Source organism: Acomys russatus, chromosome 19, assembly GCF_903995435.1.
Source record: "Acomys russatus chromosome 19, mAcoRus1.1, whole genome shotgun sequence".
Taxonomy (NCBI): domain Eukaryota; kingdom Metazoa; phylum Chordata; class Mammalia; order Rodentia; family Muridae; genus Acomys; species Acomys russatus.
In genome coordinates this window covers 53,950,118-53,976,910 of record NC_067155.1, presented here as the reverse complement: position 1 = coordinate 53,976,910, position 26,793 = coordinate 53,950,118, and the positions used below count along the sequence as shown (strand labels likewise).

Sequence of the window (26,793 nt, the reverse complement as noted above, 5' to 3'; positions counted from 1 at the left end):
CTACGTGCCTCTGCCTCCCAAGTGCTGTGATTAAAGATGTGCACCATCGCTGCCCATCATGAGGCCCTCTTTGAATCTGTAGTCTCTGGTGGCTGGAGGCCAAGGCTCAGGGGAAGAGTCAAGTGTGTCTGTACCATGACTGGTTGAGCTGTGCTCCAAAGACCTGGTGTGAGAATGTGCTGGGCTGCCTGGTGAGCTTCTGTGGCCTAGGAGTATGGGAAGACTGAAAACATCCTTGTCTCTGGGCTCCCAGTGAACATGTTTTTAGGAACAGTCCCTTTTCGAGGAGGGTTTATTTCTATAACTTCATCTTGGTTTGCCTTTCAGAAAATCCAGCACGTGTGGCAGGGGCGGGGTCTGAGGGGAACAAATCTGTTGTCCTCACTGGATTGGGGGCTTGACCATCTCAGGGGAGGCGGACATAACGCACAAATGGGTTCTATAGAATGGGGATCCTTACACACACTCCGGTGGACTGAAGTGCTGTCTGCCCACGCCGACCGTGAAAGAGGAATGGAGAAGTAACATGGGGCCTACCTCAGTCTATTGATGAGAGAAAACCTCTCTAAAAGGTTCTGTGAGTCTAGAGACAGAGGAGGGACTCCAGTCTGCAGGACTCAGAAGAAGTGAACTTGGTTGGTTCTCAAGGCACCTGCTTTCTAATAAAGAGCTGTTACATTCCAGGTGTGTGGGCAGGCAGGCTGGCTCAGCAGGTCCAGGCCCCTGTGCCACACCTGACAACCTGTACTCCATCCCTGGAACCCACGTGGCAGAAGGAGAGAACCACGTCCCAAAAGTTGCCTTCTGACCTCCAGACAAGCTTGCACACACCAAGTAATTAAATATGTACTCTAGACATGCAGATTCTAAACACTTTTCTTGTAGCTTGTTTCAGCCTGGCTAAACAAGGTAAATACTGTGGTCTCCAAACTTAAGAACAACAGAAGCAGAGAAGTGAATTAGCTTGCCCAGAATCACACAGCTTCTCATGTTAGAACTGAGATTCAGACCCAGGACCTGTTTCCTCAGCTGTTACTACACAAAGAATGGTGCTACAAACTTGTGGGGAGAGCAGCCTGGGTTACTTAGTTAATACCTTGTTTCAAAAACATAAAATGGTTGGCTGAACCAGATGTGGTGGTGCACACCTTTGATCCAAACACTTGGGAGACAGAGGCAGGCGGATCTCTGAGTTCAAGGACAGGTCTACAGAGTGAATCCCAGGACAGCCAGGGCTACGCAGAGAACCCTGTCTGGAAAAACCAAGAAAGAAAAACAAAGCACCACTGGGGTTTCATGGCTACTAGTCCTTTCCATGGTAGGGGAAGACGGACACCACACCTTGCTGAAAGAGTAGGGGCGATATATGATACACACTTAGTGGGTGACAGGCCAAGGCGTAGGCCCAGAAGTTTTCTGCCCTTTACCCTATAGTGGTCCCTGACTATCTTAATATGACAAGGAAGACAGGGACACCGAAAGTAGGCGTCATAAAACTAAACAAAAACACAGGAGTGGTGGGCACACACCTGTAATGCCAGAATACAAGCGGAGGCAGATGGATCATAAATTCATATCCACATACATATGGATATACATACATACATATATACATACATACATACATACATACATACATACATGCATACATACATACATAGTTTGAGGACAGCCTGAACTTAACATGTCTTTCTCAGAAAAAATAAGGGCCCCGAGATAACTCGGTAAGTTTCCGAGACCTGAGTTCATCCCTAGACCCCTATGTTGGAAAGTGAAGCTGACTTCCCTACATGCACTGCAGTAGGAATGAAAAACTAGACAGGGCAGAAGGGTAAACCAGGGAACTGAGTGGTATTGGATTCGAAACTAAAGTAAGGAAATGAGGAAAAAACAGGGGGGTCGGGGGCGCAGATTATTAACCTCTGAAAGCGATGTACCACACTCGAGCGCCCCCTGGCGTACCTTCCGGTCAGCGCAGGCCGGAAGTGCGTCGCTTCGCTTCGCCCGCCTCTTCCGGCTCACTTCCGCCCACTCCACCCAGGCTCGTTCACAGGAAACGCTGGGCTTTGGCTGGGTTCTGCTTCTCTGAATCGAATACCGACAGCGCCAAAATGCCGGTAAGATTTCGAGCTCCGAAGGCGGTGGCGAGCGGGGTGGAGGCTTGAGGACAGGCGGCAGGCCCAGGCTAGAAGGCCGGGGAGAAAGACGAAACCTCCGCCCTGCTCTCTAGCCGTTTGCCTCCGGCCACGGCTCCCTTCCTCGCCCCGCTGCTTTCCCCCTAGTCCGGTAGTGTTCCTGATCCTACTCTAGTGTCTCGAAGCTAAGAACTAAGGCTTTTAAATTTATTTTTAAAGCTAGGGTCCGCTTCTCCTTTTTTTCTCCCCCTTGTCACTTCCACTTCCTCCTCCGCCTCAGGGAGTGGGTCTGCCTGCTGCTCATCGCCTGTCAGACTTCACTTCCATGGCAGACCCCCTCTGAGACAAATCCCTACTCCCAGATCACCGAGTAAGCGCTCGTTTCCAGGAGTTTCCTTTTTCGTGTGCATTTGAGTGGGAGGAAATAAATGATGGTCTGGTAGACCTTAACATCTGACCGCCAGTCTCCATCACGGGTTCCGTTTTGTAGATTAGTTAAAGGATGCTTGAATGAAGTCCGCCTTGGAACTGAAGTGTCAAGCCGGTACTGTTAACAGCAACGACTAAGGCCCACTCAAGAAGCTTACATCTTAACCGGTAGACAATAACCGTGTAAATATAAATAGGAAGTAGTTTCAGATCTTAACAAATGCCATGAAGACAGTAGATGGATGACAATAGCCTCCTATGGTGGCACTTGTCTCTCATCCCCACACTTGGAGGCAGAGGGAGGAGGATTGCAAATGTCAGCCTCAAGCGGGCTATGTAGTGAGTTCTAGGCCAACTTGGGCTACATAGCTGTAAAGCTTATGTCCAAATAAAAGGGGGAGGGATAGGGAAGGCTGGGGAAAGTGCTTGTTATACAAGAAGTGGGGACCTGGGGAGGCGCAGCAGCACCTGTTTATGATCCTAGCCCTGGGGAGGCAAAACCTCTGGGCCCATTGGCCAGCCAGTCTAGCCAAAAATCAGCACCTGTTCTGGTTTCACTAAGAAACACTGCCACAAAAAATAGCCAGGTCTAAGTGTGTAAGGTGTTTAGTGCACAAGCGTGCGGACCTGAGTTTGGATGCCTAGCACTTGATTGAGTAAACAAACATTCAAGGAGGCAGCGCCTGTCTGTAATTCTAGAGCTGAGAAGGTATAGAGATCCCTGAGGATCCATGTCTCAAAAGTAAAAGTGGAAAGCACGTAAGAAAGAGACCTCCGGGGCTGGAGAGATGGCTCCGGGTTTAAGAGCACTGGCTGCTCTTCCAGAGGTAGTGAGCTTAATTCCCAGCAACCACATGGTGGCTCACAACCATCTGTAATGGAATCTGATAGTCCTTTTCTGGTGTGCATGAAAACAGAGCACTCATATACATAAATAAATAAATGTTTTGTTTTGTTTTGTTTTGTTTTAAAGAAAGAGAGAAAAAGACCTCGGCGGGGGTAGGGGGGCGGTGCTGAAGAGATGGCTCAGAGGTCGTGAGTTCAGTTCTCAGCAACTACAAGGTGGTTCACAACCATCTAGAATGAGATCTGGTGCCCTCTTCTGGCATGCACGTGTACATGCAGGCACATAATAAATTTTTTTTTAAAGAAAGAATTAACACTGTCACTCATTCTATGTTGCACAGAAAAAGGCGCTGAGCAATCATTGGATGAATGTTTTGTTCACAGGAGACACAGAAAACAAACCTAGGGACCAGCATATGAAGTTGCTTGTCAATGCGATGTTCCCTCTCCTGCAGCTCGTACCTACTCACAAGCAGTGTTGCGTATCTGACTCATTTTACAAGTTTAGAAACAGGCTAGTGGGAATTGGGGGAGAGCTTAGTCGGGAGAGGACTTGCCTAGCTGCCTGGAGCCCTAGGTTTGATCACCAATAACTGTGGTTATCCAGACTTGTCATCCCACGCAGGAGGATAAGAGGTTCAAAGTCGCCAGGCGGTGGTGGCGCACACTTTTAATCCCAGCACTTGAGAGGCAGAGGTAGGAGGATCTCTGAGTTTGAGGCCAGCCTGGTCTACAGAAGTGAGTTCCAGGACAGCCAGGGCTATTACACAGAAAAACCCTGTCTCAGAAAACTTAAAAAAGAAAGAAAGAAAGAAAGAGGAAAAAAAAAAGAAAGAAAGAAAAGAAGTTCAAAGTCACCCTTACCTACATAGCAAGTGAGAGGCCAGCCTGGGCTACGTGACACCTGTGGGGGTTGAAGGGAATTGACTCGAGGTAGAACCATGCTGTTTTGATTGGAGACGGGACTACAGGAAGTTGTAGCTTTCAAAACTAGGGCTTGGGTCCTGGCTGGCTGGAGGATGGGAAGCCTGTTCTGTGTGGACTCTAGTGGGAAGTTCCTGCCAGCTGCTTGCTTCAGGCCACTGAATGCAAAACCGGAGGAAGCACTTCCCTCCACACCACATTCCTAGCTAAGGATATATTCCCAGGAGGCAGAGACAGGCAGATGTCCATGAGCTTGAGGTCAGCTTGGTGAGACCCTGTGGCAGAAAGGGCAGGTGCCGGGGTGCACTTCAGTTGGTAATGTGCTTGCCACCCAGGCACGAGGACTTGAGTTCCATCCCAGACTCCACAAAAGTAGCCAGCCGTGGTGGAGCCTCCGTCCGGCTGAACCTACTGCTAGGGGGGCAGAGACAGGAGGGGGTCTGGGGCTTCCCGGCCAGCTAACCAGTTGGTGAGCTTCAGGTTCAGTGGGAGCCCCTGCCTCAGATGTAAAGGTGGGGAAGCAATTGAAGTCACCGCACGCTGACTTCTGACCTCTGCAGATGTGCACCCAGATTCATAGAGACACACACAAAATAGTAATAGAAAAAGAACCCTGTCTTGAAAAACATGTGTTTTTTTATACACATACATACATACATACATACATACATACACACACACACACATACACATCTATATTCTCATATGCATGAGAATGAGAACATACAATGGATCAAGCCAGCCTGGTCTACAGAGTAAGTTCCAGGACAGCCAAGGCTGCATGTGAGACCCTGTCTTGAAAAGTCAAAACAAAAAGAAGATAGACAGTAGTAAAATGTAATTTTTAAAAAATGGTGTGGTGGGTACTAACTGCCTTTGTTTTGTGTGTCCAGTTTAGTTTGGGGCAGTGGCTGTGCTTATCAGCCAGCTCACAAGATGTCTCAGAATCTACTGGTTGGTTGCTTTTGTTTGTTTGTTTGTTGTTTTTGTTTTTCAAGACAGGGTTTCTCTGTGTAGCCTTGGGTGTCCTGGACTCACTTTGTAGACCAGGCTGACCTGAAGTTCACAGAGATCCTCCTGCCTCTGCTTCCCGAGTGCTGGGATTAAAGGCATGCTCCACCACGCCCGGCTCAGTTTGTTTTCTTGAGTCAGGAGCTAGCTCCCCATTGCTGCCAGCCCTCTCTTCCCAGAGCTGGTCTGGAGTGTTATCCTTAGGAGGACTGGCCTTGTCCCTTGGTGACACACTTGTTCTCTCTGCTCCCTTGCTTGCTGCTACAGGCTTACCATTCTTCTCTCATGGACCCGGACACCAAGCTCATCGGCAACATGGCACTGTTGCCCATCAGAAGCCAGTTCAAAGGACCTGCCCCTCGAGAGAGTAAGTCTCAACATTCTTTTGTTTGTGTTCAAAGCGTCCAGCAGACCTGAAAGCAGGGGAGAGCTTGGCTTGGGTGGCTTTCACTCTGCTGCGTGGTCTGCTTTACGGCTGTCAGCATCACAGCCGCCGCCTCCTGTACTCCACAGGAAACTGTATTCTCACGTCTAACTCCTCCGGGATATTCGGGTGCGCTGAAAGAGGAAATGTGTTTTATTCCGGCCACAGTCCCCACAGTCACTGTCAGTCATTTCAGGCTGAGGGGCAGGTCCCGTGCCTTCTTCTGTCTTCAAGCTAGAAAAACATAAGCAACAGAAAGCATTATGTGGGCACGGTGCTGTACCCCGGAAGCCCAGATAGGAGGCGGCTGCAGCCAGAGCAACAGTGAAACCCATCTCCAAAAGCAGAAGGAAAATGACCCTTTCCCCACCGGAGCTATCACTTCTTTTGTCAACTTAAAAAGTCACTTGCCAGCCGGGCGTGGTGGCGCACACCTTTAATCCCAGCACTCGGGAGGCAGAGGCAGGTGGATCGCTGTGAGTTCGAGGCCAGCCTGGTCTACAAAGTGAGTCCAGCATGGCCAAGGCTACACAGAGAAACCCTGTCTTGAAAAACCAAAAAAAAAAAAAAAAAAAGGTCACTTGCTTTTGATGATGAGTGATGCTTGTGTGTGAGGATCCTCGTGTGCCACAGCACAGAACTGGGGTGAGAAGATGGTGATAGACCACTTCTGCTTTTTACATGAGTCCCCATGGATCCTAACTCAGGTGGTTGAGCGTTCTCTGCAAGTGCTCCCCCCACCCCCCCCCCGAGCTGTCTCTACAACCTTTCATCAATTTCTTACCAAACCCCAATGTGTGAGAAGAAAATCTCCCTTTGAGCGCCTGATGGGCCTGGAGGTCAAACCAAGCTAGCCTCAACTCGTGGTGATCCTCCTGCCTGCTTCCCCAGTGTTGGGATAACAGGCATGTGCTGCAGGCCTGTGTTTCGATCTATTTTGTTTGGGTTTCTTATATCTCTACCTCCCTTCCAACACCCCGACACTAGGTAAGAGAGAAAGAGTGTTGGTGGGGGCAGGGGGCGTAATTCTCTTTAGCTACCTCCTGCTGGGTAGGGTCCGGGTTCCTTGGGGCAAGTCCAGTCTTCGTTTTAGGATATCTTCAACATCTCATCAAACTGCAACAGCAGCAGCAGAGGGGAGCAGCAGCAGCGGAGGGGAGAAGCAGCAGCGGAGGGGAGCAGCAGCAAAGGAAGGGAGAGCAGCAGCAGCGGAGGGGAGAAGCAGCAGAGGAGGGGAGCAGCAGCAGCGGAGGGGAGCAGCAGCAGCAGAGGGGAGAAGCAGCAGAGGAGGGGGGCAGCAGCAGAGGAGGGGGGCAGCAGCAAAGGAAGGGAGCAGCAGCAGCGGAGGGGAGAAGCAGTAGAGGAGGGGAGAAGCAGCAGAGGAGGGGAGCAGCAGCAGCCTTCTTCCACTCTCTTGGCTCTAGCATTTATTCCTTCTTCAGAGTCTTCAGAATTAAACTGGCAAAGTTCACACCCCTCTCAGAGTCTAGACAAGGCAAATAGTCTGCTGCTGTGCACAGTCTAACGCAGCTGCATACCCCATGCCTGGGATTAAAACAGAAACATGTTTACATAATAGAACTGAGGGGTTTTTTTGTTGGTGGTGGTAGTTTTTCAAGACAGAGTTTCTCTGTGTAATAACCCTGGCTTTCCTGGGCTCGCTTTGTAGACCAGGCTGGCCTGGAACGCACAGAGATCCACCTGCCTCTGCATCCCTGAGTGTTGGGATTAAAAGCGTACACTGCACCTCGCTATAACTGAGGGGTTTTGTTGTTGTTGTTGTTGTTTTTTGCTTTTTTTAAGACAGGGTTTCTCTGTTATCTTGGCTGTTCCGGATTTGCTTTTGATCCACCTGCCTCTGCCTCCCTAGTGCTGGGATTAAAGGCATGCTCTACCATGCCCAGCTCTATAACTGAGGTTTTAAGGGCACCCACACTTGCACTACCATGTGCCCCCACACTTCAATCTTAGCTCTGCCATGTGCTTTGAAGCACTGTTTATTTCTATTCTTGCTTTTGTTTTTCTGAATTTTGTTTCTTTGCTTTCTTAGTGGTTTGTTTTTGTTGTTTGCTTGTTTTTTTAACTTGTTTGTTTTTCATGGTGGTGGCTTGTTTTGTTTTCTTCTTTCTTTCTTTCTTTCTTTTTTTCTTTCTTTAAGAAAACCAAAAAACCAGCTGATTTAAGGAAACCACTCAGACTCTTGCCTAGTCCTAACCTCTGCCCATCTCTGTGAATTTCTCTGTGGTCCGAGCGGCCATTTGAAGCTGTGAAGCTTCACATAGTGTTTTGCACTTCTTCTGTGGACAGAGTTGAAAATAGGAAGAATAGCTGTATGTCCTCTCCTCCTTTCACCTGCATTCTGTCCTTCCTTGTCACCTGAGGCTACTGTTTCTGGTCTCCTCTGTGGCTGTTAACACTGTACCCACTTACACCTGCTTACAGGAGTGTGCCCCGGGCTAGGATCCTGGTGTGGGGAGAACATGCTCCCCTTTGAGTTTGGACCACCTTGGTTACTGTTTACTTTGCAAGTCCACCCACTTTCCTGCACATTCCACGATCTCATTTCCATTTACGGCCGAATGAGACTCCATTTTGTATGTGACTATGTCTTGTCTGGACAACTAGCTGGGCTCCATGTCCTTGCTGTCACAAAGTAGCAGTGAACGGGCGTCTGTAACTATGTCTGTCAGGACAGGAGTCCTCTGAGTAGATGCCCAGGAGTAAATAGCTGCATCATATGGTAACTCCATTTTTAATTATTGAGGAACCTCCAAGCTAATGACCATTTTAATTTGACTTTGACTATTACTGACGAGGCTTCCCCTGTCCCTACATGCTCTAACATTTGTTGAGGCTTTTTGAAGACCATGCTTAAGTTTTCAAGGGTTTTTTTGTTTGTTTTGTTTTGTTTTAATATTTTAAAAATCTATTCGTTTTTATTGTACGTGTGTGATATGTGTATACATGCTCACTCAGAGAAGCTTCTGGAAAAGCAGACAGTGCTCTCAACCACTGAGTCATCTCCCCAGCCCTGCTTTTTGTTGTTGTTGGTTGGTTGGTTGGTTTTTGGGTTCGGGTTTTGTTGTTGTTGTTGTTGTTTTGGTTTTTCGAGACAGGGTTTCTCTGTGTAGCCTTGGCTGTCTTGGACTGGCTTTGTAGACCAAGCTAGCCTTGAACTCACATCAATCTACCTGCCTCTGCCTCCCGAGTGCTGGGATTAAAGGCGTGCGCCACCACACCTGGCTGATTTTTTGAAATTTGGTCTCAGTTTTGTTTCCCAGTCTGGTCTGAGAATTTTGTGGTTACACACATTTATTAGCTGTTTGTTTGCTGTTGTTTGTGAAATGCCCACACTGCCCTCAGCTGCACTCTAGCCCCATTTGATTTCTGAGGCCCTTTTTCATTATCCGGAAGCCCCTCCTCAGACAGTGACACGTCTTGAGATAGCCCGCCAACAGTGTCATTTCTGCTGTGGCAGACACTGCACCCCGACCCTGCAGTGTCTGACCTGAGCTCCTTTCTCGGTTCCCAAGACCACAGTGACAATTCCCACCTGTGTCCCCTTCCGCTTGCCCTTCCTCTGCCAGACGATTTGACTTGACTTCCTCTTAAATGAATTTGTTTTCAACACTGGTTGAAACATAAACAAACTCAGTCGATTTGGCGAATCACCAGTTTTTACTTGATTCTGAGAAAAAGGAACAGATGGAAAAAGAGAGCCGAGGAGAACAGCAATACTAAAAAGTTACAGCCCAGAGAAAAAGAAGGTTGGCCGACAAGCCCTGTGTTACGTGGTTATAAAAACATATTGCACCGGAAGATGAAGACTCCAACCACCTCCACAATCCTTGACTCCTCAGGGAAGAAGGAAGCCCTGAGGAACTGAGCAAAGGAGGAATGGCTGCTCCTCTTCCCGGAGGGGCCGGAACTGTAGGAATGCGTGCCTGCTGGGAGCTGAGTGTCTTAGCACAGATGAGCTGGATTCCGGGGCAGAAGGACGGCCCTGTGATAAGGCCTGTGTGTGTGAGGCCCTGCCTTCAAGCTATGCTCCAGGCCCCGCTCTGCAGCTGTCTCCTCTCAGATGCCCGGGAGAAATTTCCTTTTCTTGGGAGTAGAATGCAGAGAACAGGAGGCTAGAGTTGGGATCCCTCAGCAGAGCAGCCGGCTAGGGTGTGACGAGTTGTCCAGGGCTGTGGCCTCAGGGCTCTGCGGTGCACAACGTGAGAACCTTGGCAGCCCAGGACAAGAGGCTTTGGTGTCGCTGTTGCAGCCAGCTGCTGTATATCAAACCCAGAAAGAAAGTCTGACCTTTCAAAATGAAAAAGAGAGACGAGCAGCTTGCCAAAGGCATTGTGTAATGAGATCTGCGCTGTCACAGGGTGCTTCTGGCTTTCCTCGGTTTGTGGCCACTTAGAACATGCTGTATTTAAGCCTCAGTTTTTGTAAAAAGAAAAAAGGTATCTGAACCCCAGATGTTCCCCTAATATTGCAGTATGTGGGTTCAAATAAAATTCTACTGAATACTTTTTTAAAAAGATTTATTTATTATATATCGTGCTCTGCCTGCATGTACACCTGCACACCAGAAGAGGGCACCAGACCTCATTATAGATTATTATGAGCCACGTGGTTGCTGGGGATTGAACCCAGGACCTTTGGAAGAGCTGCCAGTGCTCTTAACTCCTGAGCCATCTCTCCAGCCCCCACTGAATACTTCTTTACCCTTCAGAACACTTTGTCAAATGTTGCTGAGTTAAAGCAATGGCTCAGTGGTTAAGAGTACTTCCTGCTTTTCCAGCGGTCAGAGGTCAGTTCGCAGCACCCACATTGGCCTCACAGCCATTTGTGACTCCAGCTGCAAGGGATCTGATGCCCTCTGCCCTCTTCTGACCCCTGTGGGCATGTGCACACGTGTGGCATGCACATAGACACACATGCAAGGGTTTTGTTTGTTTTTTAAAAGAAGAAGCTAGCCTGTGTCTCAGTTCGTTTCTGTAAATGCATTGATGTCTTTTTTTTTTTTTTTTGGACAGGGATTCCCTGTGTAGCCTTGCCTATCCCGGGCCCGCTTTGTAGACCAGGCTGGCCTGGAACTCACAGCAGTCCCCCTGCCTCTGCCTCCCAAGTGCTGGGATTAAAAGTGTGCGCCACCACCGCCCAGCCTACATTGATGTCTTAAATGGACTCTGAATAACAATAATAGTTTCTTCTGAGTAATAGGACTTAAGTTGGCAATCTGTTTTTTAATTGATTGAATTTCTTTTTTAATGAACACATGATTTTTAAAGAAATAGTAAAACTAAAAAAAACCATCTCCTTTTTTAGAAATAGTTTTGAAAACTGTATTTTAGTAGCCCCTTTTTTTTTTAAGGTTTATTTTGTATTTATTTGTATTTCTGTTTTGTTTGTTTGTTGGTTTGCGTGCTTGAGACAGGGTTTCTCTGTGTGTCCCTGGCTGTCCTGGAACTCACAGAGATCCATTTGTCTCTTTCTGCTGAGTGCTGTGATTAAAAAGTGTGCTCCACCACTGCCCAGCACTACATAAATGCAGCATGTGCTGCCTGCTGCCCTCCCCTCGGAGGCCAGAAGAGGTGTCAGACCCCCAGGTTCTCTGCAAGAGCTGCCAGTGCTCCTAACAGCAGCAGCGCAGTCTCCGCAGCGCTGCCATGTTTTACTTTATGCAGTCGTGTGATAGTTACACCTGGAGACCTGTCCTCCCAGCTCTGGGTGTGCGGTTTGGCTTCGGTAATGGGCTCTGCCTTTGTTTCCTCTTTAGCAAAAGACACAGATATTGTGGATGAAGCCATCTATTACTTCAAGGCCAACGTCTTCTTCAAGAACTATGAAATCAAGGTAATTTCCGGGGAATGCTTAGTTTTCAGACGGGCTAAAAATCCGCCTTGAAGTCAGGGTTGCTGTGAGGGTTAAATGAACTGAGATGAGTGTGATTGTAGAATTTGAGAACAAAGCCGGAGGAGAAATGCTGTTGGTTTCCTTTTTATTTTCTTCCTTTCTTTCTTTCTTTCTTTCTTTCTTTCTTTCTTTCTTTTTCTCTCTTTTCTTCTCTTCCTCTTCTTCCTCCTCTCCTCCTCCTTCTCCTTCTTCTTCAAGATTATTCATTGTAGGCTGGGCATGGTGGCACACAGCTTTAATCTCAGCACTCGGGAGGCAGAGACAGATAGACCCCCTTGAGTTGGAGGCCAGCCTGGTCTACAAAGCCAGTCCAGAATAGACAAGGCTACACAGAGAAACTCTGTCTCAACATGCCCCCACCCCAAATAATAGTAAAAATAAAAACAATACCCTCCCTCCCCCACTCTCAAATCAAACCTGAAGTGTTCTAGAGTCCTAAAGTACAGACTGGATTTTGGGGTGTTTCAAAATCGGGGTGCTTACCAGTGGAGTCTGTGCAGATATTCTTAAGTACAGAGCACTCCAACGTCTGTAACACTTCTGGCCCCAAGAATTTCAGGGGTGCTCACTGGCACTGCTGTGTGGTGGGCCTGGGCGGGAGGGAGGGAGGGAAAAGTGAGTGCCTGGTCCTTTCTGAGACTGCTTCCTCCCTCCCCCTCCCTTGAGGAGGGTGCTCACAGGGAGAGAAGATAGCCTTGCTGCACAAAACCAACCTCTCCTGGCTGCTGTGGCAAGCCAGGCACAAAGACGGGCGAGGAAGGCTCGTGACAGTGTTGAGTGAGCCATGTGCCTTCGTCCTCTGTGCTCGACTCTGGGATACCAGGATTCTACAGGACACGTACTCTAACCAGCGCTGAACAGCGTTTCTGTAGCTAACAGCCAGCCTGTGCTGTGTTGGTGAGAGTGTGACAGGGACAAGGTCGATAGCCAGAGGCTGGAGGACTGTCCATGAATTAGAGGCCAAGCAGGGGTGTGTAACAGAGACCCTATCTCAGAGTGTGGAGGCATGCATAACCTTTTTTCTGAGTGTAGCTGTAAGGCTGGGCCTGGAGGACAGGCCACTTGTGATCAGTAGTCACCCACCATCTTTAGACTCTCCTTTGGACCCATAGTGCTCTCCCAGAACTAGTCACATGTGAAGTGACCTCTTCCACTGCCAAGGAAGGGATGTGCCTGTTCTCAGAGACACTCAAGGGAAAAAGGTTTTTAAAAATGAGCCCCTTTGTGGTCATCCCCACTGTTTTCCACCTTACACGGGCGTGAGGAAGGGGCTGTCGGCCAGGGCAGCCACTCAGCTGGTTTGGAGAAAGCGAGCACCCTGCGGTTGCCAGCAGGTAACTGAGGCAGAGACGCTCTGAGGGTCCATCTCACATGGCCATCTTGTTGTTTTCTTTTGCCTTGCAGAATGAAGCGGACAGGACTTTGATCTACATCACGCTCTACATTTCTGAGTGTCTGAAGAAACTCCAAAAGGTAACGAGACGTGGCTCTTCACACAACAGAGATAGGTTATCCGAGCAGCCACCTGGGTCTGCCAAGACCCGAGGACAGGCTAAAGGTCTCTCTGCTGCGGGTCTCTGAACCCACAGGGGACTGACATGAAGGCAGAGAGCTATGAGGTGTTGTGCGTGTGAAGACCAGAGCCTCCTTTATCCCCTGACAACAGTTGGGCATTTCGTCAGGTGTTAGTGTCTCCCCACGTAAAGGCCACCGTCCTCATATATTCCAAAGAGCTGGTTTTGAAATGTGTTCCAGTTCATCACTGCCTCAGAATTCAACTAGAAAGATCGTACTGTAGGTCCCCATGTGGTGGCGCACGCCTTTAGCCCCAGCACTCCGGAGGCAGAGGAAGACGGATCTCTGTGAGTTCGAGGCCAGCCTGGTCTACAAAGAGAGTCCAGGACAGCCAAGGCTACACAGAGAAACCCTGTCTTGAGCTGGGGAGGAGGGGCTGGGGGAGGTGGCCAGTCAAGGCTATGTAGTAAGACTCCGTGTCAAAAATATTATTGTGTGCATGTATGAAGAGAAACATGTGCCTTCGTGGCAGGTTTGGTGTTCAGTGTTTAATTACTGGACGCCATTGCAGTAGTTTCTCTCTGGTCTGATTCCTTGAAGCAGTGTTTGAACAGGGCTGCAAGCTCAGCTGCTGCAGAAGGGCAGAAGGGCGCTCGCAAAACCCCACTCCACTGCCGACAGCTCCCTGCACTGAAAGGGTGCACTCTAGAAATTACTCTTTCTTTCTTATCAACTGTGTCCTTGATTTGATTTTAGTGCAATTCCAAGAGCCAAGGCGAGAAGGAAATGTACACACTAGGAATCACGAACTTCCCCATTCCTGGAGAGCCTGGCTTTCCTCTCAATGCCATTTATGCCAAACCTGCAAACAAACAGGAGGATGGTGAGAACAGGACTGTGCTCATGAACATGAGCGTGCGTGCCTGTGTGTGTGTGTGTGTGTGTGTGTCTCCATCTGTCTCTGTCTTTTTCTTGGTGTTGGTTTATGGTTTTTTGTTTGTTTTTTAGACGTCGTCTTTCTCTGTCGTCTAGGCTGGTCTTGAACTCATGATCCTCCTGCCTCAGCCCCATTAGGTGCTGAGATTACAAGGTTCTGCCCGCATGTCATGTCCAGTGTCTCCAACTTACTTTCTACCCATGCTTTTTCTTGCCTGCGTTGGTATTTGTTTTGTTTTTTTTTTTTTTTTTTTGTCTATGGTGTGGTGAGCAGGTGGGTGTGGGGTGAATGTGCTTGTGAGCATGCATGCGTGGAGGCCAGAGGCCAATGTCAGGTCTTTGGTCATCCTCCACATTGCATACCCAGGCAGGCTCTGTCAGTGAGCCTGGGGCTCACTCACTGAGCAAGTCTAACTGGCCAGGTTGTAAGGGCTGGGCTTACAGGCCAGCCACTGTGCTGGAGCTGCCTTCATGTGCGTGCTGGAGGGTCGAGCTTTGGCCCTAGTGCACAGCTCTTTCTCCCCGTGCCGCTTACGTGGTGCTCAGATGGGTGGTGCGGTGCTCAGCACACGCCTGTTGTCTGGCTTTCACAAGAGAGCTTGCTAGCAAGTGTAAGATGCAGATACTGTTGAACCAAATGAATGCACTTAGAAAACCATCCTGGCCGGGCATGGTGGCACATGTCTTTAATCCCAGCACTTGGGAGGCAGAGGCAGGCAGATTGATGTGAGTTCAAGGCCAGCCTGGTCTACAAAGCGAGTCCAGGACAGCCAAGACTACACAGAGAAACCCTGTATCGATAAACAAACAAACCAAAAAAGCATTCTGAGTCTGCTGGGAAAGGCTTGCTTCCAAGCCTGCCAGTCTGAGTTTGAGCCCTGGGATCCACATGGTGGGAGGAAAGAAATAGCGCGCACGTGGGCACACACGCAGCTAAATGAATATGAAAAGAAACCCGTCTGGCTGTCCTTTCTTTTTCTAGGCTGTCTGAATGTATACAGACACTTGCCAATGTGCAAGCAGGGCCGGCTTTAGCAGAGCTCCTCCTGACATATGGATTTCTCTGTGTTTCAGAAGTGATGCGGGCGTACCTACAGCAGCTCAGGCAAGAGACTGGACTGAGGCTCTGTGAGAAAGTTTTTGACCCTCAGAATGATAAGCCCAGCAAGGTGAGGTACCCTCCTCTGCCTGTTTAATTGGAGCCGAGCCCTTTGCCCTGTTGCCTTTTAAACTACTGACGTTTACATCCAAAAGCCTTCATTTCTGCCTGGCCTGGAAGACTCAGCTAGGCATCAGCTAGGCAGAGTTCGCGGTCCCCCATACTCAGTCACAGATTCCAGCCGTGAGCAGGTGTATATGTGAGATGTGTTCTCATGCCGTTAGCCACGGATCCACAGTCTGTAGGTGTTGGCCCCTTCTGTATAATGCCATGGTATTTGTATATGACCTGTGTGCAGCCTCTGTGGGCTCTGAACTGCCCCCAGTTACCCACACCCAGAGTACACTGTGAATGCCACGTCAGTGGTGGCTCTATTGCAGAGAACAGGCACAGCGAGCAGTCTCTGTGTGTGTTCAGTGCATGGCAGGACCCCTGGGTGGTGGGGGTTGGAACGGTGGCCCATGCTAGGCCTGAACTGGCTGTGTAGCCATGGGTGACCTTAGCTCCTCCTGCCTCCGGCTTCAGTTCTCCAGCCCACGGGTATTTACTGCCCATGTGTCTGCCTCACACACCTTCCTCCTGGGTGCATGCAAGCCTCACGCCCCTGGAGAGCCAGACAAACACATGTACCTGCTCTGCTGGGGTCGCCTTTGAGTTTAATGTAAGACACCAGGCTGTTTAGACACCATTGTTTGTCATACAGCGGCTGGATTGCTGGCCTGCCCTTGAGGGTGCTTTGTGCTCTGACCGTGAGCATCTGCTCTGTCTTGTGCCTTTGACAGTGGTGGACTTGCTTTGTCAAGAGACAGTTCATGAACAAGAGTCTTTCGGGGCCTGGCCAGTGAGCGGAGCCTTGGCAGCCATCGCCTGCAGAGCCGCGAGCAGCATCACAGCGAGGTGCACACGGTCCTTTGTGTCTGTCATAGCGTGCTGTGAAGAGAGGAGAGAGCCTGTCTTTGCCGGAAAAGCTCTTGATCAAGAGTTTGGGGGGTGGGTGTTGGGTGGTTTGAATTTTCGGCAATTTGAAGCTGGTACCTAAGATGTAATAAGTGTCATTCCTTATGTTAGACGTTGAATTAAAACATTTTTGAGATAAAGCTTACACAACACTGTATCTTTCTCTTTTTTTTTTGGAGACAGGGTTTCTCTGTGTAGCCTTGGCTGTCCTGGACTCGCTTTTGTAGACCAGGCTGGCCTCGAACTCACAGTGATCCCCCTGCCTCTGCCTCCCAAGTGCTGGGATTAAAGGCGTGCGCCACCACGCCCAGCTTGTTCTTCAAGACAGGGTTTCTCCATGTAGCTCTGTCTGTCCTGGTATTACTTTGTAGACCAGGCTGGCCTTGAACTCCACTTTTGCCAGTGCTGGGACTAGGGATGTGACCCTGTGGCCTACTGCTCCCCTGACATGAACTAGCAGTGAAAGAAGCCAGACTCAAAGGCTGCACTGTCCACTCGAGGACTCAATTATATGAAACATCTAGAAGAAGCAAGTCTTTGAAGACAGAGAGCAGATTAGTCTATAAGTTGGGGGCCAGTAAGATTTCAGAGCAAAGGAAGAAGGGCACTGCTAAAGGCACATCTTCTGGGGGTGATGAAAGCATTGTGAAACTGTATGTACACACTGACGAACACCAAACTGTTCATTATTTGAAAAGATATGATGGATGGAGCCTGGCACCGTCCTGGATACCTGCAATTGCAGAGCAGGGAGTCAAGGCAGGAGACTATGGGGTTTAAGGCCCTCTTAGCAGACACAATGAATTACAAGTGTTTCCAAGCCATTGCCCCACCCCCGCCCCATTTCTCATGTGAGTGGAATCAGACAAACAGCTAACCTTTCATACGTGGCTTCTTTCAGTCAGTACAGCATCTCAACATTCATCCGTGGTGTCTCGTCCTTGCATTGTTTATTCTTTTTTTTTTTTTGGTTTTTCGAGACAGGGTTTCTCTGTGTAGCCTTGGCCATCCTGGACTCACTTTGTAGACCAGGCTGGCCTCGAACTCACAGCAATCCGCCTGCCTCTGCCTCCCGAGTGCTGGGACTAAAGGCGTGCGCCACCACGCCCAGCTTGTTTATTCCTTTTTATGGCTGAGTAATATTCCTTTCCGGTACAGATCATTGTGTATTTATTCATTCGTCATCCAGAGGACATTTGTGTTGTGTCTGTTTTGGAGCTCTGGCTAAACAGTGTTGCTAAGAGCATTCATGTGCACATTTTTAATGTGGACACAAGTTTTCATTTCTCTTGCTTCTTATATCCCTCAGAGTGGAACCTCTGAGTCACATGGGAACTGTGTTTAGCTTTCTGAGAAGGCCTGAGTGTTTTTTTCCCCACAGTTCTACATTCCCACAGTGACATGTGAGCACTCTGTTTTTCCCCACACTCAACAGCACTTGCTCATCTTCACTCTCCCAGTGGCTGGGACTCATCTTCCTTCCTTCTTTCCTTCCTTTTTTTGGGGGGGAGCGGGACGGGAGGGGGTGGAGGAGTTTCAAGGTTTTCTCCATGTTGAAGAAACACAGGGTTTCTCTGTGTAGCACTACAGCTCTCTGTAGACCAGCTGGCCTTGAACTCACAAAGATCTGTCTGCATATAACTCCAGAGTGCTGGAATTAAAGTCATGTACCACCGCTGCCCACCCAGACCCCAACTTCTTTTTTTTGGTTGTTGTTTCTTTGGGGTTTTTTTTTTGGGGGGGGTTGTTTTTTTTTTTTCTTTTTGTTTTGTTTTGTTTTTTGTTTTTTGAGACAGGGTTTCTCTGTGTATGTAGCCTTGGCTGTTCCTAGACTCGCTTTGTACACCAGGCTGGCCTCAAACTGCCTGCTTCTGCCTCCCAAGTGCTGGGATTAAAAGCATGCACCACCATGCCCAGCCAGACTCCAGCTTCTGAAGGAAGGAGCTATAGACAATTTGACAACTTTTTTTTAAACATCTTTTTTTTTTTAAAGATTTTATTTATTGCTGGGTGGTAATGGTGCACACCTTTAATCCTAGCACTCAGAAGCAAATGCAGGTGGATCTCTTTGAGTTCAAGCCCAGCCTGGTCTACAGAGCAAGTTCCAGGACAGCAATAGCTACACTGAGAAACCCTGTCTCAGACAGAGAAAAAAAAATTAAAAAAAAAATGTGTGTGTGTGTGTGTGTGTGTGCGCGCGTGCGTGCGTGCACGCGCACGCGCTCTACCTGCAGGCCAGAAGAGGGCAGTAGAGAGTATAGATGGTTGTGAGCTACCATGTGGTTGCTGGAAATTGAACTCGGGACCTTTGGAAGAGCAACCAGTGCTGGTAACCGATGAACCAGCTCCAATTTGGCAACTTTTGATGGTAACCACAGAGGAATGGTCTTAGGGGTGTTAGGAGTTGGGTGAGAAGGATGGCGTCCAGCAGAGGAGGACACCTTTGCCTTCCCAGACCATCTCATAAGTGAGCTGCACTTGGGACTGGCCAGAGGGAGCTCAGTAAGGGACGATGTCTCCATCATTGGTGGTGTGCTGTTGAGGAGAAAGAGAAGACCAGGCAGAACTGGGTTTATTTAAATTTCATTTCAAACAGTTTGCAATGGCACATAGAAAGCTGACTGTTTTGTTTGGTTTTATTTGTAAATAGTAATATTTATTTCTTTATTGGTTTATGCACAGTGTTTTGCCTGCATGTATTTCTTTGCAGCATGTCATTGCAGTGCCCAAAGAGACCAGAAGAGGGTGTCAGATTCCCTGGAACTGGAGTCACTAGCCCCTCATGAGCCACTAGGTAAGTGCTGGGAATTTAAAACCTGGATCCTCCTGAAGAACAACCATCTCTCCAGCTCCTTGTAGTCTGTGTTTTGCAGACAGGGCTCTAGGCTGGCCTTGGACTTGAAGGAGCCTTGCCTCAACTTCTCCATTGCTGGCAATACTCATGAACCATCTCACTTGCCCTAAATCAGTCTCAGAGTCTGTTTAGAGACCAGGTCTCTAACTCACACCAGCCTGTAACCCTCTATAGCCGAGAGTGAGTGTGAACTCCTCCACATCCTGCCTTCACCTCACAAGGGCCGGGACTGGAGATGTGTGCCACCATGCCTGACTGAATGCCTGAGCTCCATGCTCTGGGGCGTTGGTGCACAGAGCAACAGGCCTGTTAAATACCGCTTTCAACGCAGCCCAGCACCGGGCTGTGTACAGACGTGTCCAGAGCTACACTAGGCCGAATGGGAGAGCTGTTGCTTAGCTCAAATGAGGCTGTGGGTTTAAGCCCAGTGTGAGAAAAAAAGAAAAAAGAAGGGGGCTAGAGAGATGGCTTAGTGGATAAGAGCACTGACTGCTCTTCCAGGGGTCCTGAGTTCAATTCCCAGCAACCACATGGTGGCTCACAACCATCTATAATGAGATATGGTGCCCTCTTCTAGTGTGCAGGCAGACATGCAGGCAGAACACTGTATATGTAATAAATAAATAAATCTTTTAAAGAAAGAAAGAAAAAGAAATACATTTTAAAATTCTTACTTTAAATCCGATTCTTTGGGGCTGGAGAGATGGCTCAGGGGTTAAGAGTAGAGTGCTGGCTACTCTGCCAAAGGATCTGGGTTCAATTCCCAGCACCCACATGACAGCTCATGACTCTGTAACTCCAGTTCCAAGGCTTCTGGCACCTTCACAGGTGCAGGCAAAACACTAGTGCACATAAGATAAAAATAAATAAAACTTTACAAATCAGATCCTTGGTTTGGGGGTTGAAATTTGTTACAGACTCAATGACTTGTTAAAAAGAAAGAAAGCCGAAGAGATTAATTTTTAGACTAAAAGTTTTTTAGACTAAAGTTTTAGACTAAAAGGTTTTGTTTTGTTTTGTTTTTTTAAACAATTTCTCTATCCTCCTATATTCTGATAAAAAAAAGCAAACCTCCTGCAGGGCCTGTCCCCTTAGTTCCAGCAGGGGGAGCATGGCTCCAGGAGCAGGGATCCTGGCTTTAGAAGTTGTCCTTGTGGGAGCTTGTAACAAGTGGTGGTTTCGTTTTTGTTTGTTTGTTTGTTTTTCTTGTTTTACTTTAAGACAGGGTCTCACTATGAAGACCAGGCTGGCCCCAGACTTTCCATCCTCCTCCCTTGGCCTCCCAAGTTCAGGGATTTCAGATGTGTGCCACCATGCCCACCCTCTGTTCTTTGTTTTGTTTTGTTTTTCAAGACAGAGTTTCTCTGTGTAGCCATAGCTGTCCTGGAACTTGCTCTGTAGACCAGGCTGGTCTCAAATTCACAGTAATTTGTCTTCTACTTCTGCCTCCCAAATGCTGAGATTAAAGATGTGTGCCATTGCTGCCCGCCACCACCTCCAGGCTGTTTTTCTTTTTCTTTTCTTTCTTTCTTTCTTTCTTTTTTCTTTTTTTTTTTTTTTTTTTTTGGTTTTTTGAGACAGGGTTTCCCTGTGCAGCCTTGGTTGTCCTGGACTTGCTTTGTAGACCAGGCTGGCCTTGAACTCACAGTGATCCGCCTGCCTCTGCCTTCCGAGTGCTGGGATTAAAGGCATGTGCCATCATACCCTGCTTCTTTCTTTCTTTCTTTCTTTCTTCTTTCTTTCTTTCTTTTCTTGAGACAAGCTTTTTCTGTGTAGCCTTGGCTGTCCTGGACTCACTTTGTAGACCAGGCTGGCCTAGAACTCACAGAGATCCACCTGCCTCTGCCTCCCAAATGCTGAGATTAAAGGCATATGCCGCCACACCCGGCTTTTTCTTTTTTTTAACATTTATTTATTTATTAAGTATACAGTGTTCCCCCTGCATGTGTGCCTGCATGCCAGAAGAGGGCACCAGATCTCATTATAGATGGTTGTGAGCCACCAATTGAACTCAGGACCTCTGGAAGAGCAGACAGTGCTCTTAACCTCTCTCCATCTCTCCAGCCCTGTTTTGCTTTTTAATATAGCCGACAGAACAATTTCTTAAAGATTTAAAATGCAAGCTGGGTGTGGTGGCGTATGCCTTTAATCCCAGCACTTGGGAGGCAGAGCCAGATCACTGTGAGTTCGAGGCCAGCCTGATCTACAAAGTGAGTCCAGGACAGCCAAGGCTACACAGAGAAACCCTGTCTCTTAAAAAAAAAAAAAAATGATTAAAATGCAATTTACCATGAAGTATAATAACTGTGAGTGTGGTACATGCCTGTAACCCCATCATTCTACAGGCTGAGGCAGGAGAATTGCCATGGATTTGAAGCCAGTCAGCTGTATAGCGAGACTTTGTCTTAAATAAAATAAAGAGCTGGAAAGACAGCTCAGCAGTTAAGCGCACTTGAAGAGGACCTGGGTTCTGTTCCCAGTGCCCACACAGCAGCTCATAGTAGCTGCAGCTCCAGAGGATCCAATGACCTAGTCTGGCCTCTGCAGGCACTGTATACAGGCTGTGCACGGATACATGCAGACAAAACATCCACACACACAAAGTTTTAGCCAGGTGTGGTGTCCCCATGTCTTTGATCTCATTATTTGGGCGGCAGAGGCAGGCAGATAGCTGAATTCGAGGCTATCCTTGTCTACACAGTGAGACCCTGCCTCCAATAGAAAAAAAAATAAAGTTTTAATCAAAACATAATGCTGATCAAGACAAGGTGGCACACACCTGTAATCCCGGCACTGGAAAGGCAGAGGCAGGTGAATCGCTGTGAGTTTGAGTCCAGCGTGGTCTCCAAAGCAAGTCCAGGACAGCCAAAGCTACACAGAGAAACCCTGTCTCAGAAAAGAAAAAGACTATTAGAAAATGCTATTTTGGGGGCTTGGAGAGGTGGCTTAGAGGTTAAGAGCACTGTCTGCTCTTCCAGAGGTCCTGAGTTCAATTCCCAGCAACCACATGGTGGCTCCCAACCATCTATAATGAGATCTGGTGTCTTCTTGTGTGCAGTAGTACACTGTATACATAATAAATAAATCTTAAAAAAGAAAAAGAAGATGCTATTTTTTATTAAAGTTATGTATGTGTAGGGGGTGCAAAATAGAGGACAACTATTTTTTGGGCAGTTGGGGGGGCAAGGTATAGGGGGTAGTGACAGTCTCTATGTAGTCCTCCTGGCTGTCCTGGAACTTGATATGTAGACGAGGTTAGCCTCGAACTTGCAGAGGTCCGCCTGCCTCTGCCTCCCAAATGCTGGGATTAAAGAAGTCTGCCCCATGATTGGCCAGGGGACAACTTCTAAGAATCATTTCATTTCTCACACCGTGTCAGTTCTTTGGGTTCAGTTCAGGTTATCCGGCTGGTAGCAATTGCCTTTATCTGCTGGGCCATTCCCCCAACACTCCATTCCCTGACCCCAACCCTATTCGTAGGTTTTGTTTGTTTTACACAGGGTCTCACTCTGTAGACCAGGCTGGCCTTGAACTCAGAGATCCACCTGCCTCTGCCTCCTCAGTGCTGGGATTAAAGCAGTGTGTCACCACACTAGAAGGTACAATTTAAAAGAAAGACAGTTTAGCAAAGAGGTATCAAAATTTGTTATGTGTTCTGGGAACGGAACCCAGATCTACTGACTAGCACCCAACCGTGCCAGAGGTTTAAATTTTAAGTCGTCTTCCTTTTTTAAATATTTATGTATTATTATGTATACAGTGCTCTGCCTGCATATACACTCACAGGCCAGAAGAGAGCATCAGATCATATTACAGATGGTTGTGAGCCACCATGTGGTTCTGGGACTTGAACTCGGAACCTTTGGAAGAGTAGGCAGTGCTATTAACCACTGAGCCATCTCACCAGCCCCCAAGTCTTTTTGATCCATCCACTCACTGCTCCATGATGAGGAAATACACCAGAAAATAATTCAGCCACATCTCTTCTGTTCCATTCCCAATCCTGTAATGCTAGCACTCAGGAGGTGGAGGCAGGAGGATTAGAAGTTTACAGTCATCAGCTACATAGAGAGTTTGAGGACAGCTTGAGACCCTGTCTCAGAAGGAAGAGGAGGAGGAGGAGGAAGAAGAGGAAGAGAAGCAGCAGCTGCCACCGCCGCCACAGCAGCAGCATTATAGCCCAGTGGTAGAACACTGGTCTAGTATGCATAAGGGCCTGGGTTCAATAATAATAATATATTTTTTGGGGCTGGAGAGATGGCTCAGAGGTTAAGAGCACTGACTGCTTTTCCAAAGGTCATGAGTTCAATTCCCAGCAACCACATGTTGGCTCACAACTATCTATAACAAGATTTGTATACATAATAAATAAATAAATAAATAAATAAATATAATACTAATACATTTTTTAAAAGGGCCAGTCTGCTCACCTTGTTCTTTTCTCATAAGCACCCTGTTTCTATTCATCATTTTAGTAGGGCACTAATTGCTGCCAGTTGTCATCGGGTAAAGAAAGATCGCAGTGTCTGGAAATACTAGGACAAGATTGATTTGAATTCTTTTACTCTAACTTTTTCTTATTCCAAAAACTATTAGTACTGAAGATCTTAATAATAATAATAATAAACCCCAAGGACTCTGTCCGGAACGAGATGTGACATGCACACTGAAAGCGGTTTGTTCTGTTTGCCCTTTCGTTTGTGTTTACAGATGTTAGGATGACTGCTCTCCTCCATTACGAGGGTGTAATTTTCAGGCCACGTCTGCTCTGTGTCAGTGCTGAGATAAGTCAGCCTTGGGTTTCCATTTTGCTTTGGCTCCGCAGCTCCAATTCACTGGTGATGTGCCATGTGCTGACACTTTCAAGTCCAGTTTAAGCCTAGCTGGGTGTGGAAGCGCACGCCTTTAGTGCCAGCGCTCCAGAGGCAGAGGCAGGTGCAGGCGGATCTCTGAGTTCGAGGCCAACTTGTTCTACAGAGTAAGTTCCAGGACAGTCAGGGATACACAGAGAAACCCTGTGTGGAAAAAGAAGACTCACTTGCAAGGTATGGTGACATATGCCTTTCATCCCAGTACTCCGGAGGCAGAGACATCAGATCTCTGTGAGCTCTGTGCTAGCCAGAGCTACACAGTGAGACCTTGTCTCAAAAAGAAAAAAGAAAGACAAGACAGAAATATTTCATTGTATCATTAAGGTTGACTTGTGTATCTTAGTTTTGCGTTTCACCAGTGTTTTTTGTAATCCTGTGGAGGGTTATTCTTTGGAAATAGACTTGACAGATTGGAAGTCCAGGCCAGAGTAGAGGGCCCAAGAGACCTAGAGCGCCCAGGAAAGAGGGAGCAGGCCATGTCTGCGAAGAGAGGGTTAAGGGGTTTGGCCTAGGAGCTGCAGGGTTTCCTGGAGGGACCCATGGGCTGTGCCATCTGGACTCTGGCTGGGCCAAGCTGTTGGCTGTTGTGCAGGTCCCAAGGCTGCCTCTAATTACTGTCTGTCGCTTGCACTGGTGTCACTCCGGGGCAGCTGAGAAACCCTAAGTGTTGCCTCGACGGTCAGTCCCTTCCGTGAGAAGAAGGCCAGCTAGTTGGAAAGGTGGTGTAATTCACTTATATTCCCCTGCCAGTTTTCAGGCAAGTTCTGTTTTAAAGTTACTCCCCTGCTGGTGGGAAGCCTAACGCTGCCAGAAGATGCAAGCTGTGCTTCCTTTGGAACAGTTTACAATGTTGTATTTTTCCTTTTGTAAGAAAGATGTCTGAGGAACACATCTGGGAGAGATGTTCCCTCTTGGGGGGGGCAGATGGGGGGTGGTGGTGCTGCAGGGCGTGTGGAAACAGCCTGAAGTGTGCGGGCTTCCTCCACACCACCGTGCGCTCCCATGTGACTTACCTAAAGCTCAGGGCCAGCTACCACCCTGAAGCCTCTTTCCTTGAAGGAGAGCAGTGAGGGCCAGGAGAGACAGCTTAACAGTTAAGAGCACGGCTTGCTTTTGTATAGGACCTGAGTCCAGTTCTCAGCACCCACGTAATGCCTCACAGCTGGCTGTAATTCCAGTTCCAGGGAATCCGACGCCTCTTTCTGGTATCCTTGGGTACCAGGCAGGCACAAACATTTGTGCAAAGGCTCACACAGACACATTAAAAAAAAAAAAAAAAGCCCTGGTGCAGAGTGTGGTGACGAACAGCTATAATCCCAGCACTAAAGACGCATAGGCAGGCAGATTTTGTGAGTTTGAAGCCAGCCTGCTCTACAAAGGAGTCCGGGACAGCCAGGACTACACAGAGAAACCCTGTCTTGAAAAAACATCAACAAGGCCGTGCGTGGTGGCGCACGCCTTTAATCCCAGCACTTGGGAGGCAGAGGCAGGCAGATCGCTGTGAGTTCGAGGCAGCCTGGTCTACAAAGTGAGTCCAGCATGGCCAAGGCTACACAGAGAAACCCTGTCTCGAAAAACCAAAAAAAAAAAAGAAAAAACAAAAAACAAAAAAAGAAAAAAAGAAAAAACATCAACAAAAACAAAACAAAACAAAAACAAAACAAAACAACCCCCCCCAAAAAAAAAACCCAAACCACTGGATACACCTTTAACTTCAGTGCATGGAAGGAAGAGGCAGGTGCATGCCTGAGTTTGAGATTAACTTGGTCAGCATAGTGAGTCCCAAGCTAACCAGGTTACCAGGGCTACACTGTGAGGTTTTTTTGGTTTGTTTGTTTTGTTTGTTTGTTTGTTTGTTTTTCCGTTTGGTTGGTTGGTTTTTCAAGACAGGGTTTCTCTGTGTAGCCCTGGCTATCCTAGGTTCATTCTTGTCGACCAGGATGGCCTTGAACTCACAACGATCCCCCTGCCTCTGCCTCCCCAGTGCTGAGATTAAAGGTGTGCGCCACCACTACCTGGCTTTTGGGTTGTTTTGCTTTGTTTTTGCTTTTTTTGAGATAGGGTTTCTCTGTGTAGCCTTGGCTGTCCTGAACTTACTTTGTAGACCAGGCTGGCCTTGAACTCACATCAATCTACCTGCCTCTGCCTCCCAAGTTTCGGAGTTAAAGGCGTGTGCCACCTTTTTTCGAGACAAGGTTTCTCTGTGTAGCCTTGGCTGTCCTGGACTCACTTTGTAGACCAGGCTGGCCTCGAACTCACAGCGATCCGCCGCCTCTGCCTCCCGAGTGCTGGGATTACAGGCATGTGCCACCACGCCCGGCTTATTTTTATTTTTTTAACACAGTGAGTTTTAATTCTCCACAGTCTTTGAAACCTAATCAGTCCACCAGCCCAGTCTGTAGAATCTTCAATATGCATGTGGCTTTTCCTGAGAACCTGCCTTCTTTGACTTTTTTGGGTTTTTTGGTTTTGTTTTGTTTTGTTTTGTTGTTGTTTTAACTACAAATGCTTTATTTAAAAGTTGCAGGTCTTCCCGTGGGTTGAGTGGTGGATATCCAGGACCCAGCATCAGGGTCAGTGCAACCTCCTAGCCTCGCTCTCCAACTCCAATAGGGTGAGGGCATCACCCTCTCGAACTGGGTCCTTGACATTTCAGATAACTGAGCGCCTGGTATGAGCCATAAATTCCACACGCACCTTCGCGCACTGTCCCTGTGAACCCCTCCTGCCCAGCACTTTGGTTACCCTAGCCAGCATGATGGGCTGACCATTGATGCCAACGATCTGTCTGAGTGGTGGTTGTTTTTTGAGACAGACTC

The 26,793-nt window shown here is 48.0% G+C and overlaps 1 protein-coding gene across 1 annotated transcript; it reads left to right on the top strand.

Moving 5' to 3' along the window:
- Nucleotides 1-1,990: 1,990 nt before the first annotated feature.
- Arpc3 (actin related protein 2/3 complex subunit 3) lies at nucleotides 1,991-16,218 on the top strand. The gene is made up of 7 exons (XM_051161552.1): nucleotides 1,991-2,117; nucleotides 5,613-5,712; nucleotides 11,546-11,622; nucleotides 13,087-13,155; nucleotides 13,954-14,080; nucleotides 15,208-15,302; nucleotides 16,075-16,218. Exons 1-7 carry the CDS (start codon nucleotides 2,112-2,114, stop codon nucleotides 16,135-16,137), a joined length of 537 nt encoding a protein of 178 aa, XP_051017509.1. The 5' UTR covers nucleotides 1,991-2,111; the 3' UTR covers nucleotides 16,138-16,218.
- The last annotated feature ends 10,575 nt before the right edge of the window (nucleotides 16,219-26,793 follow it).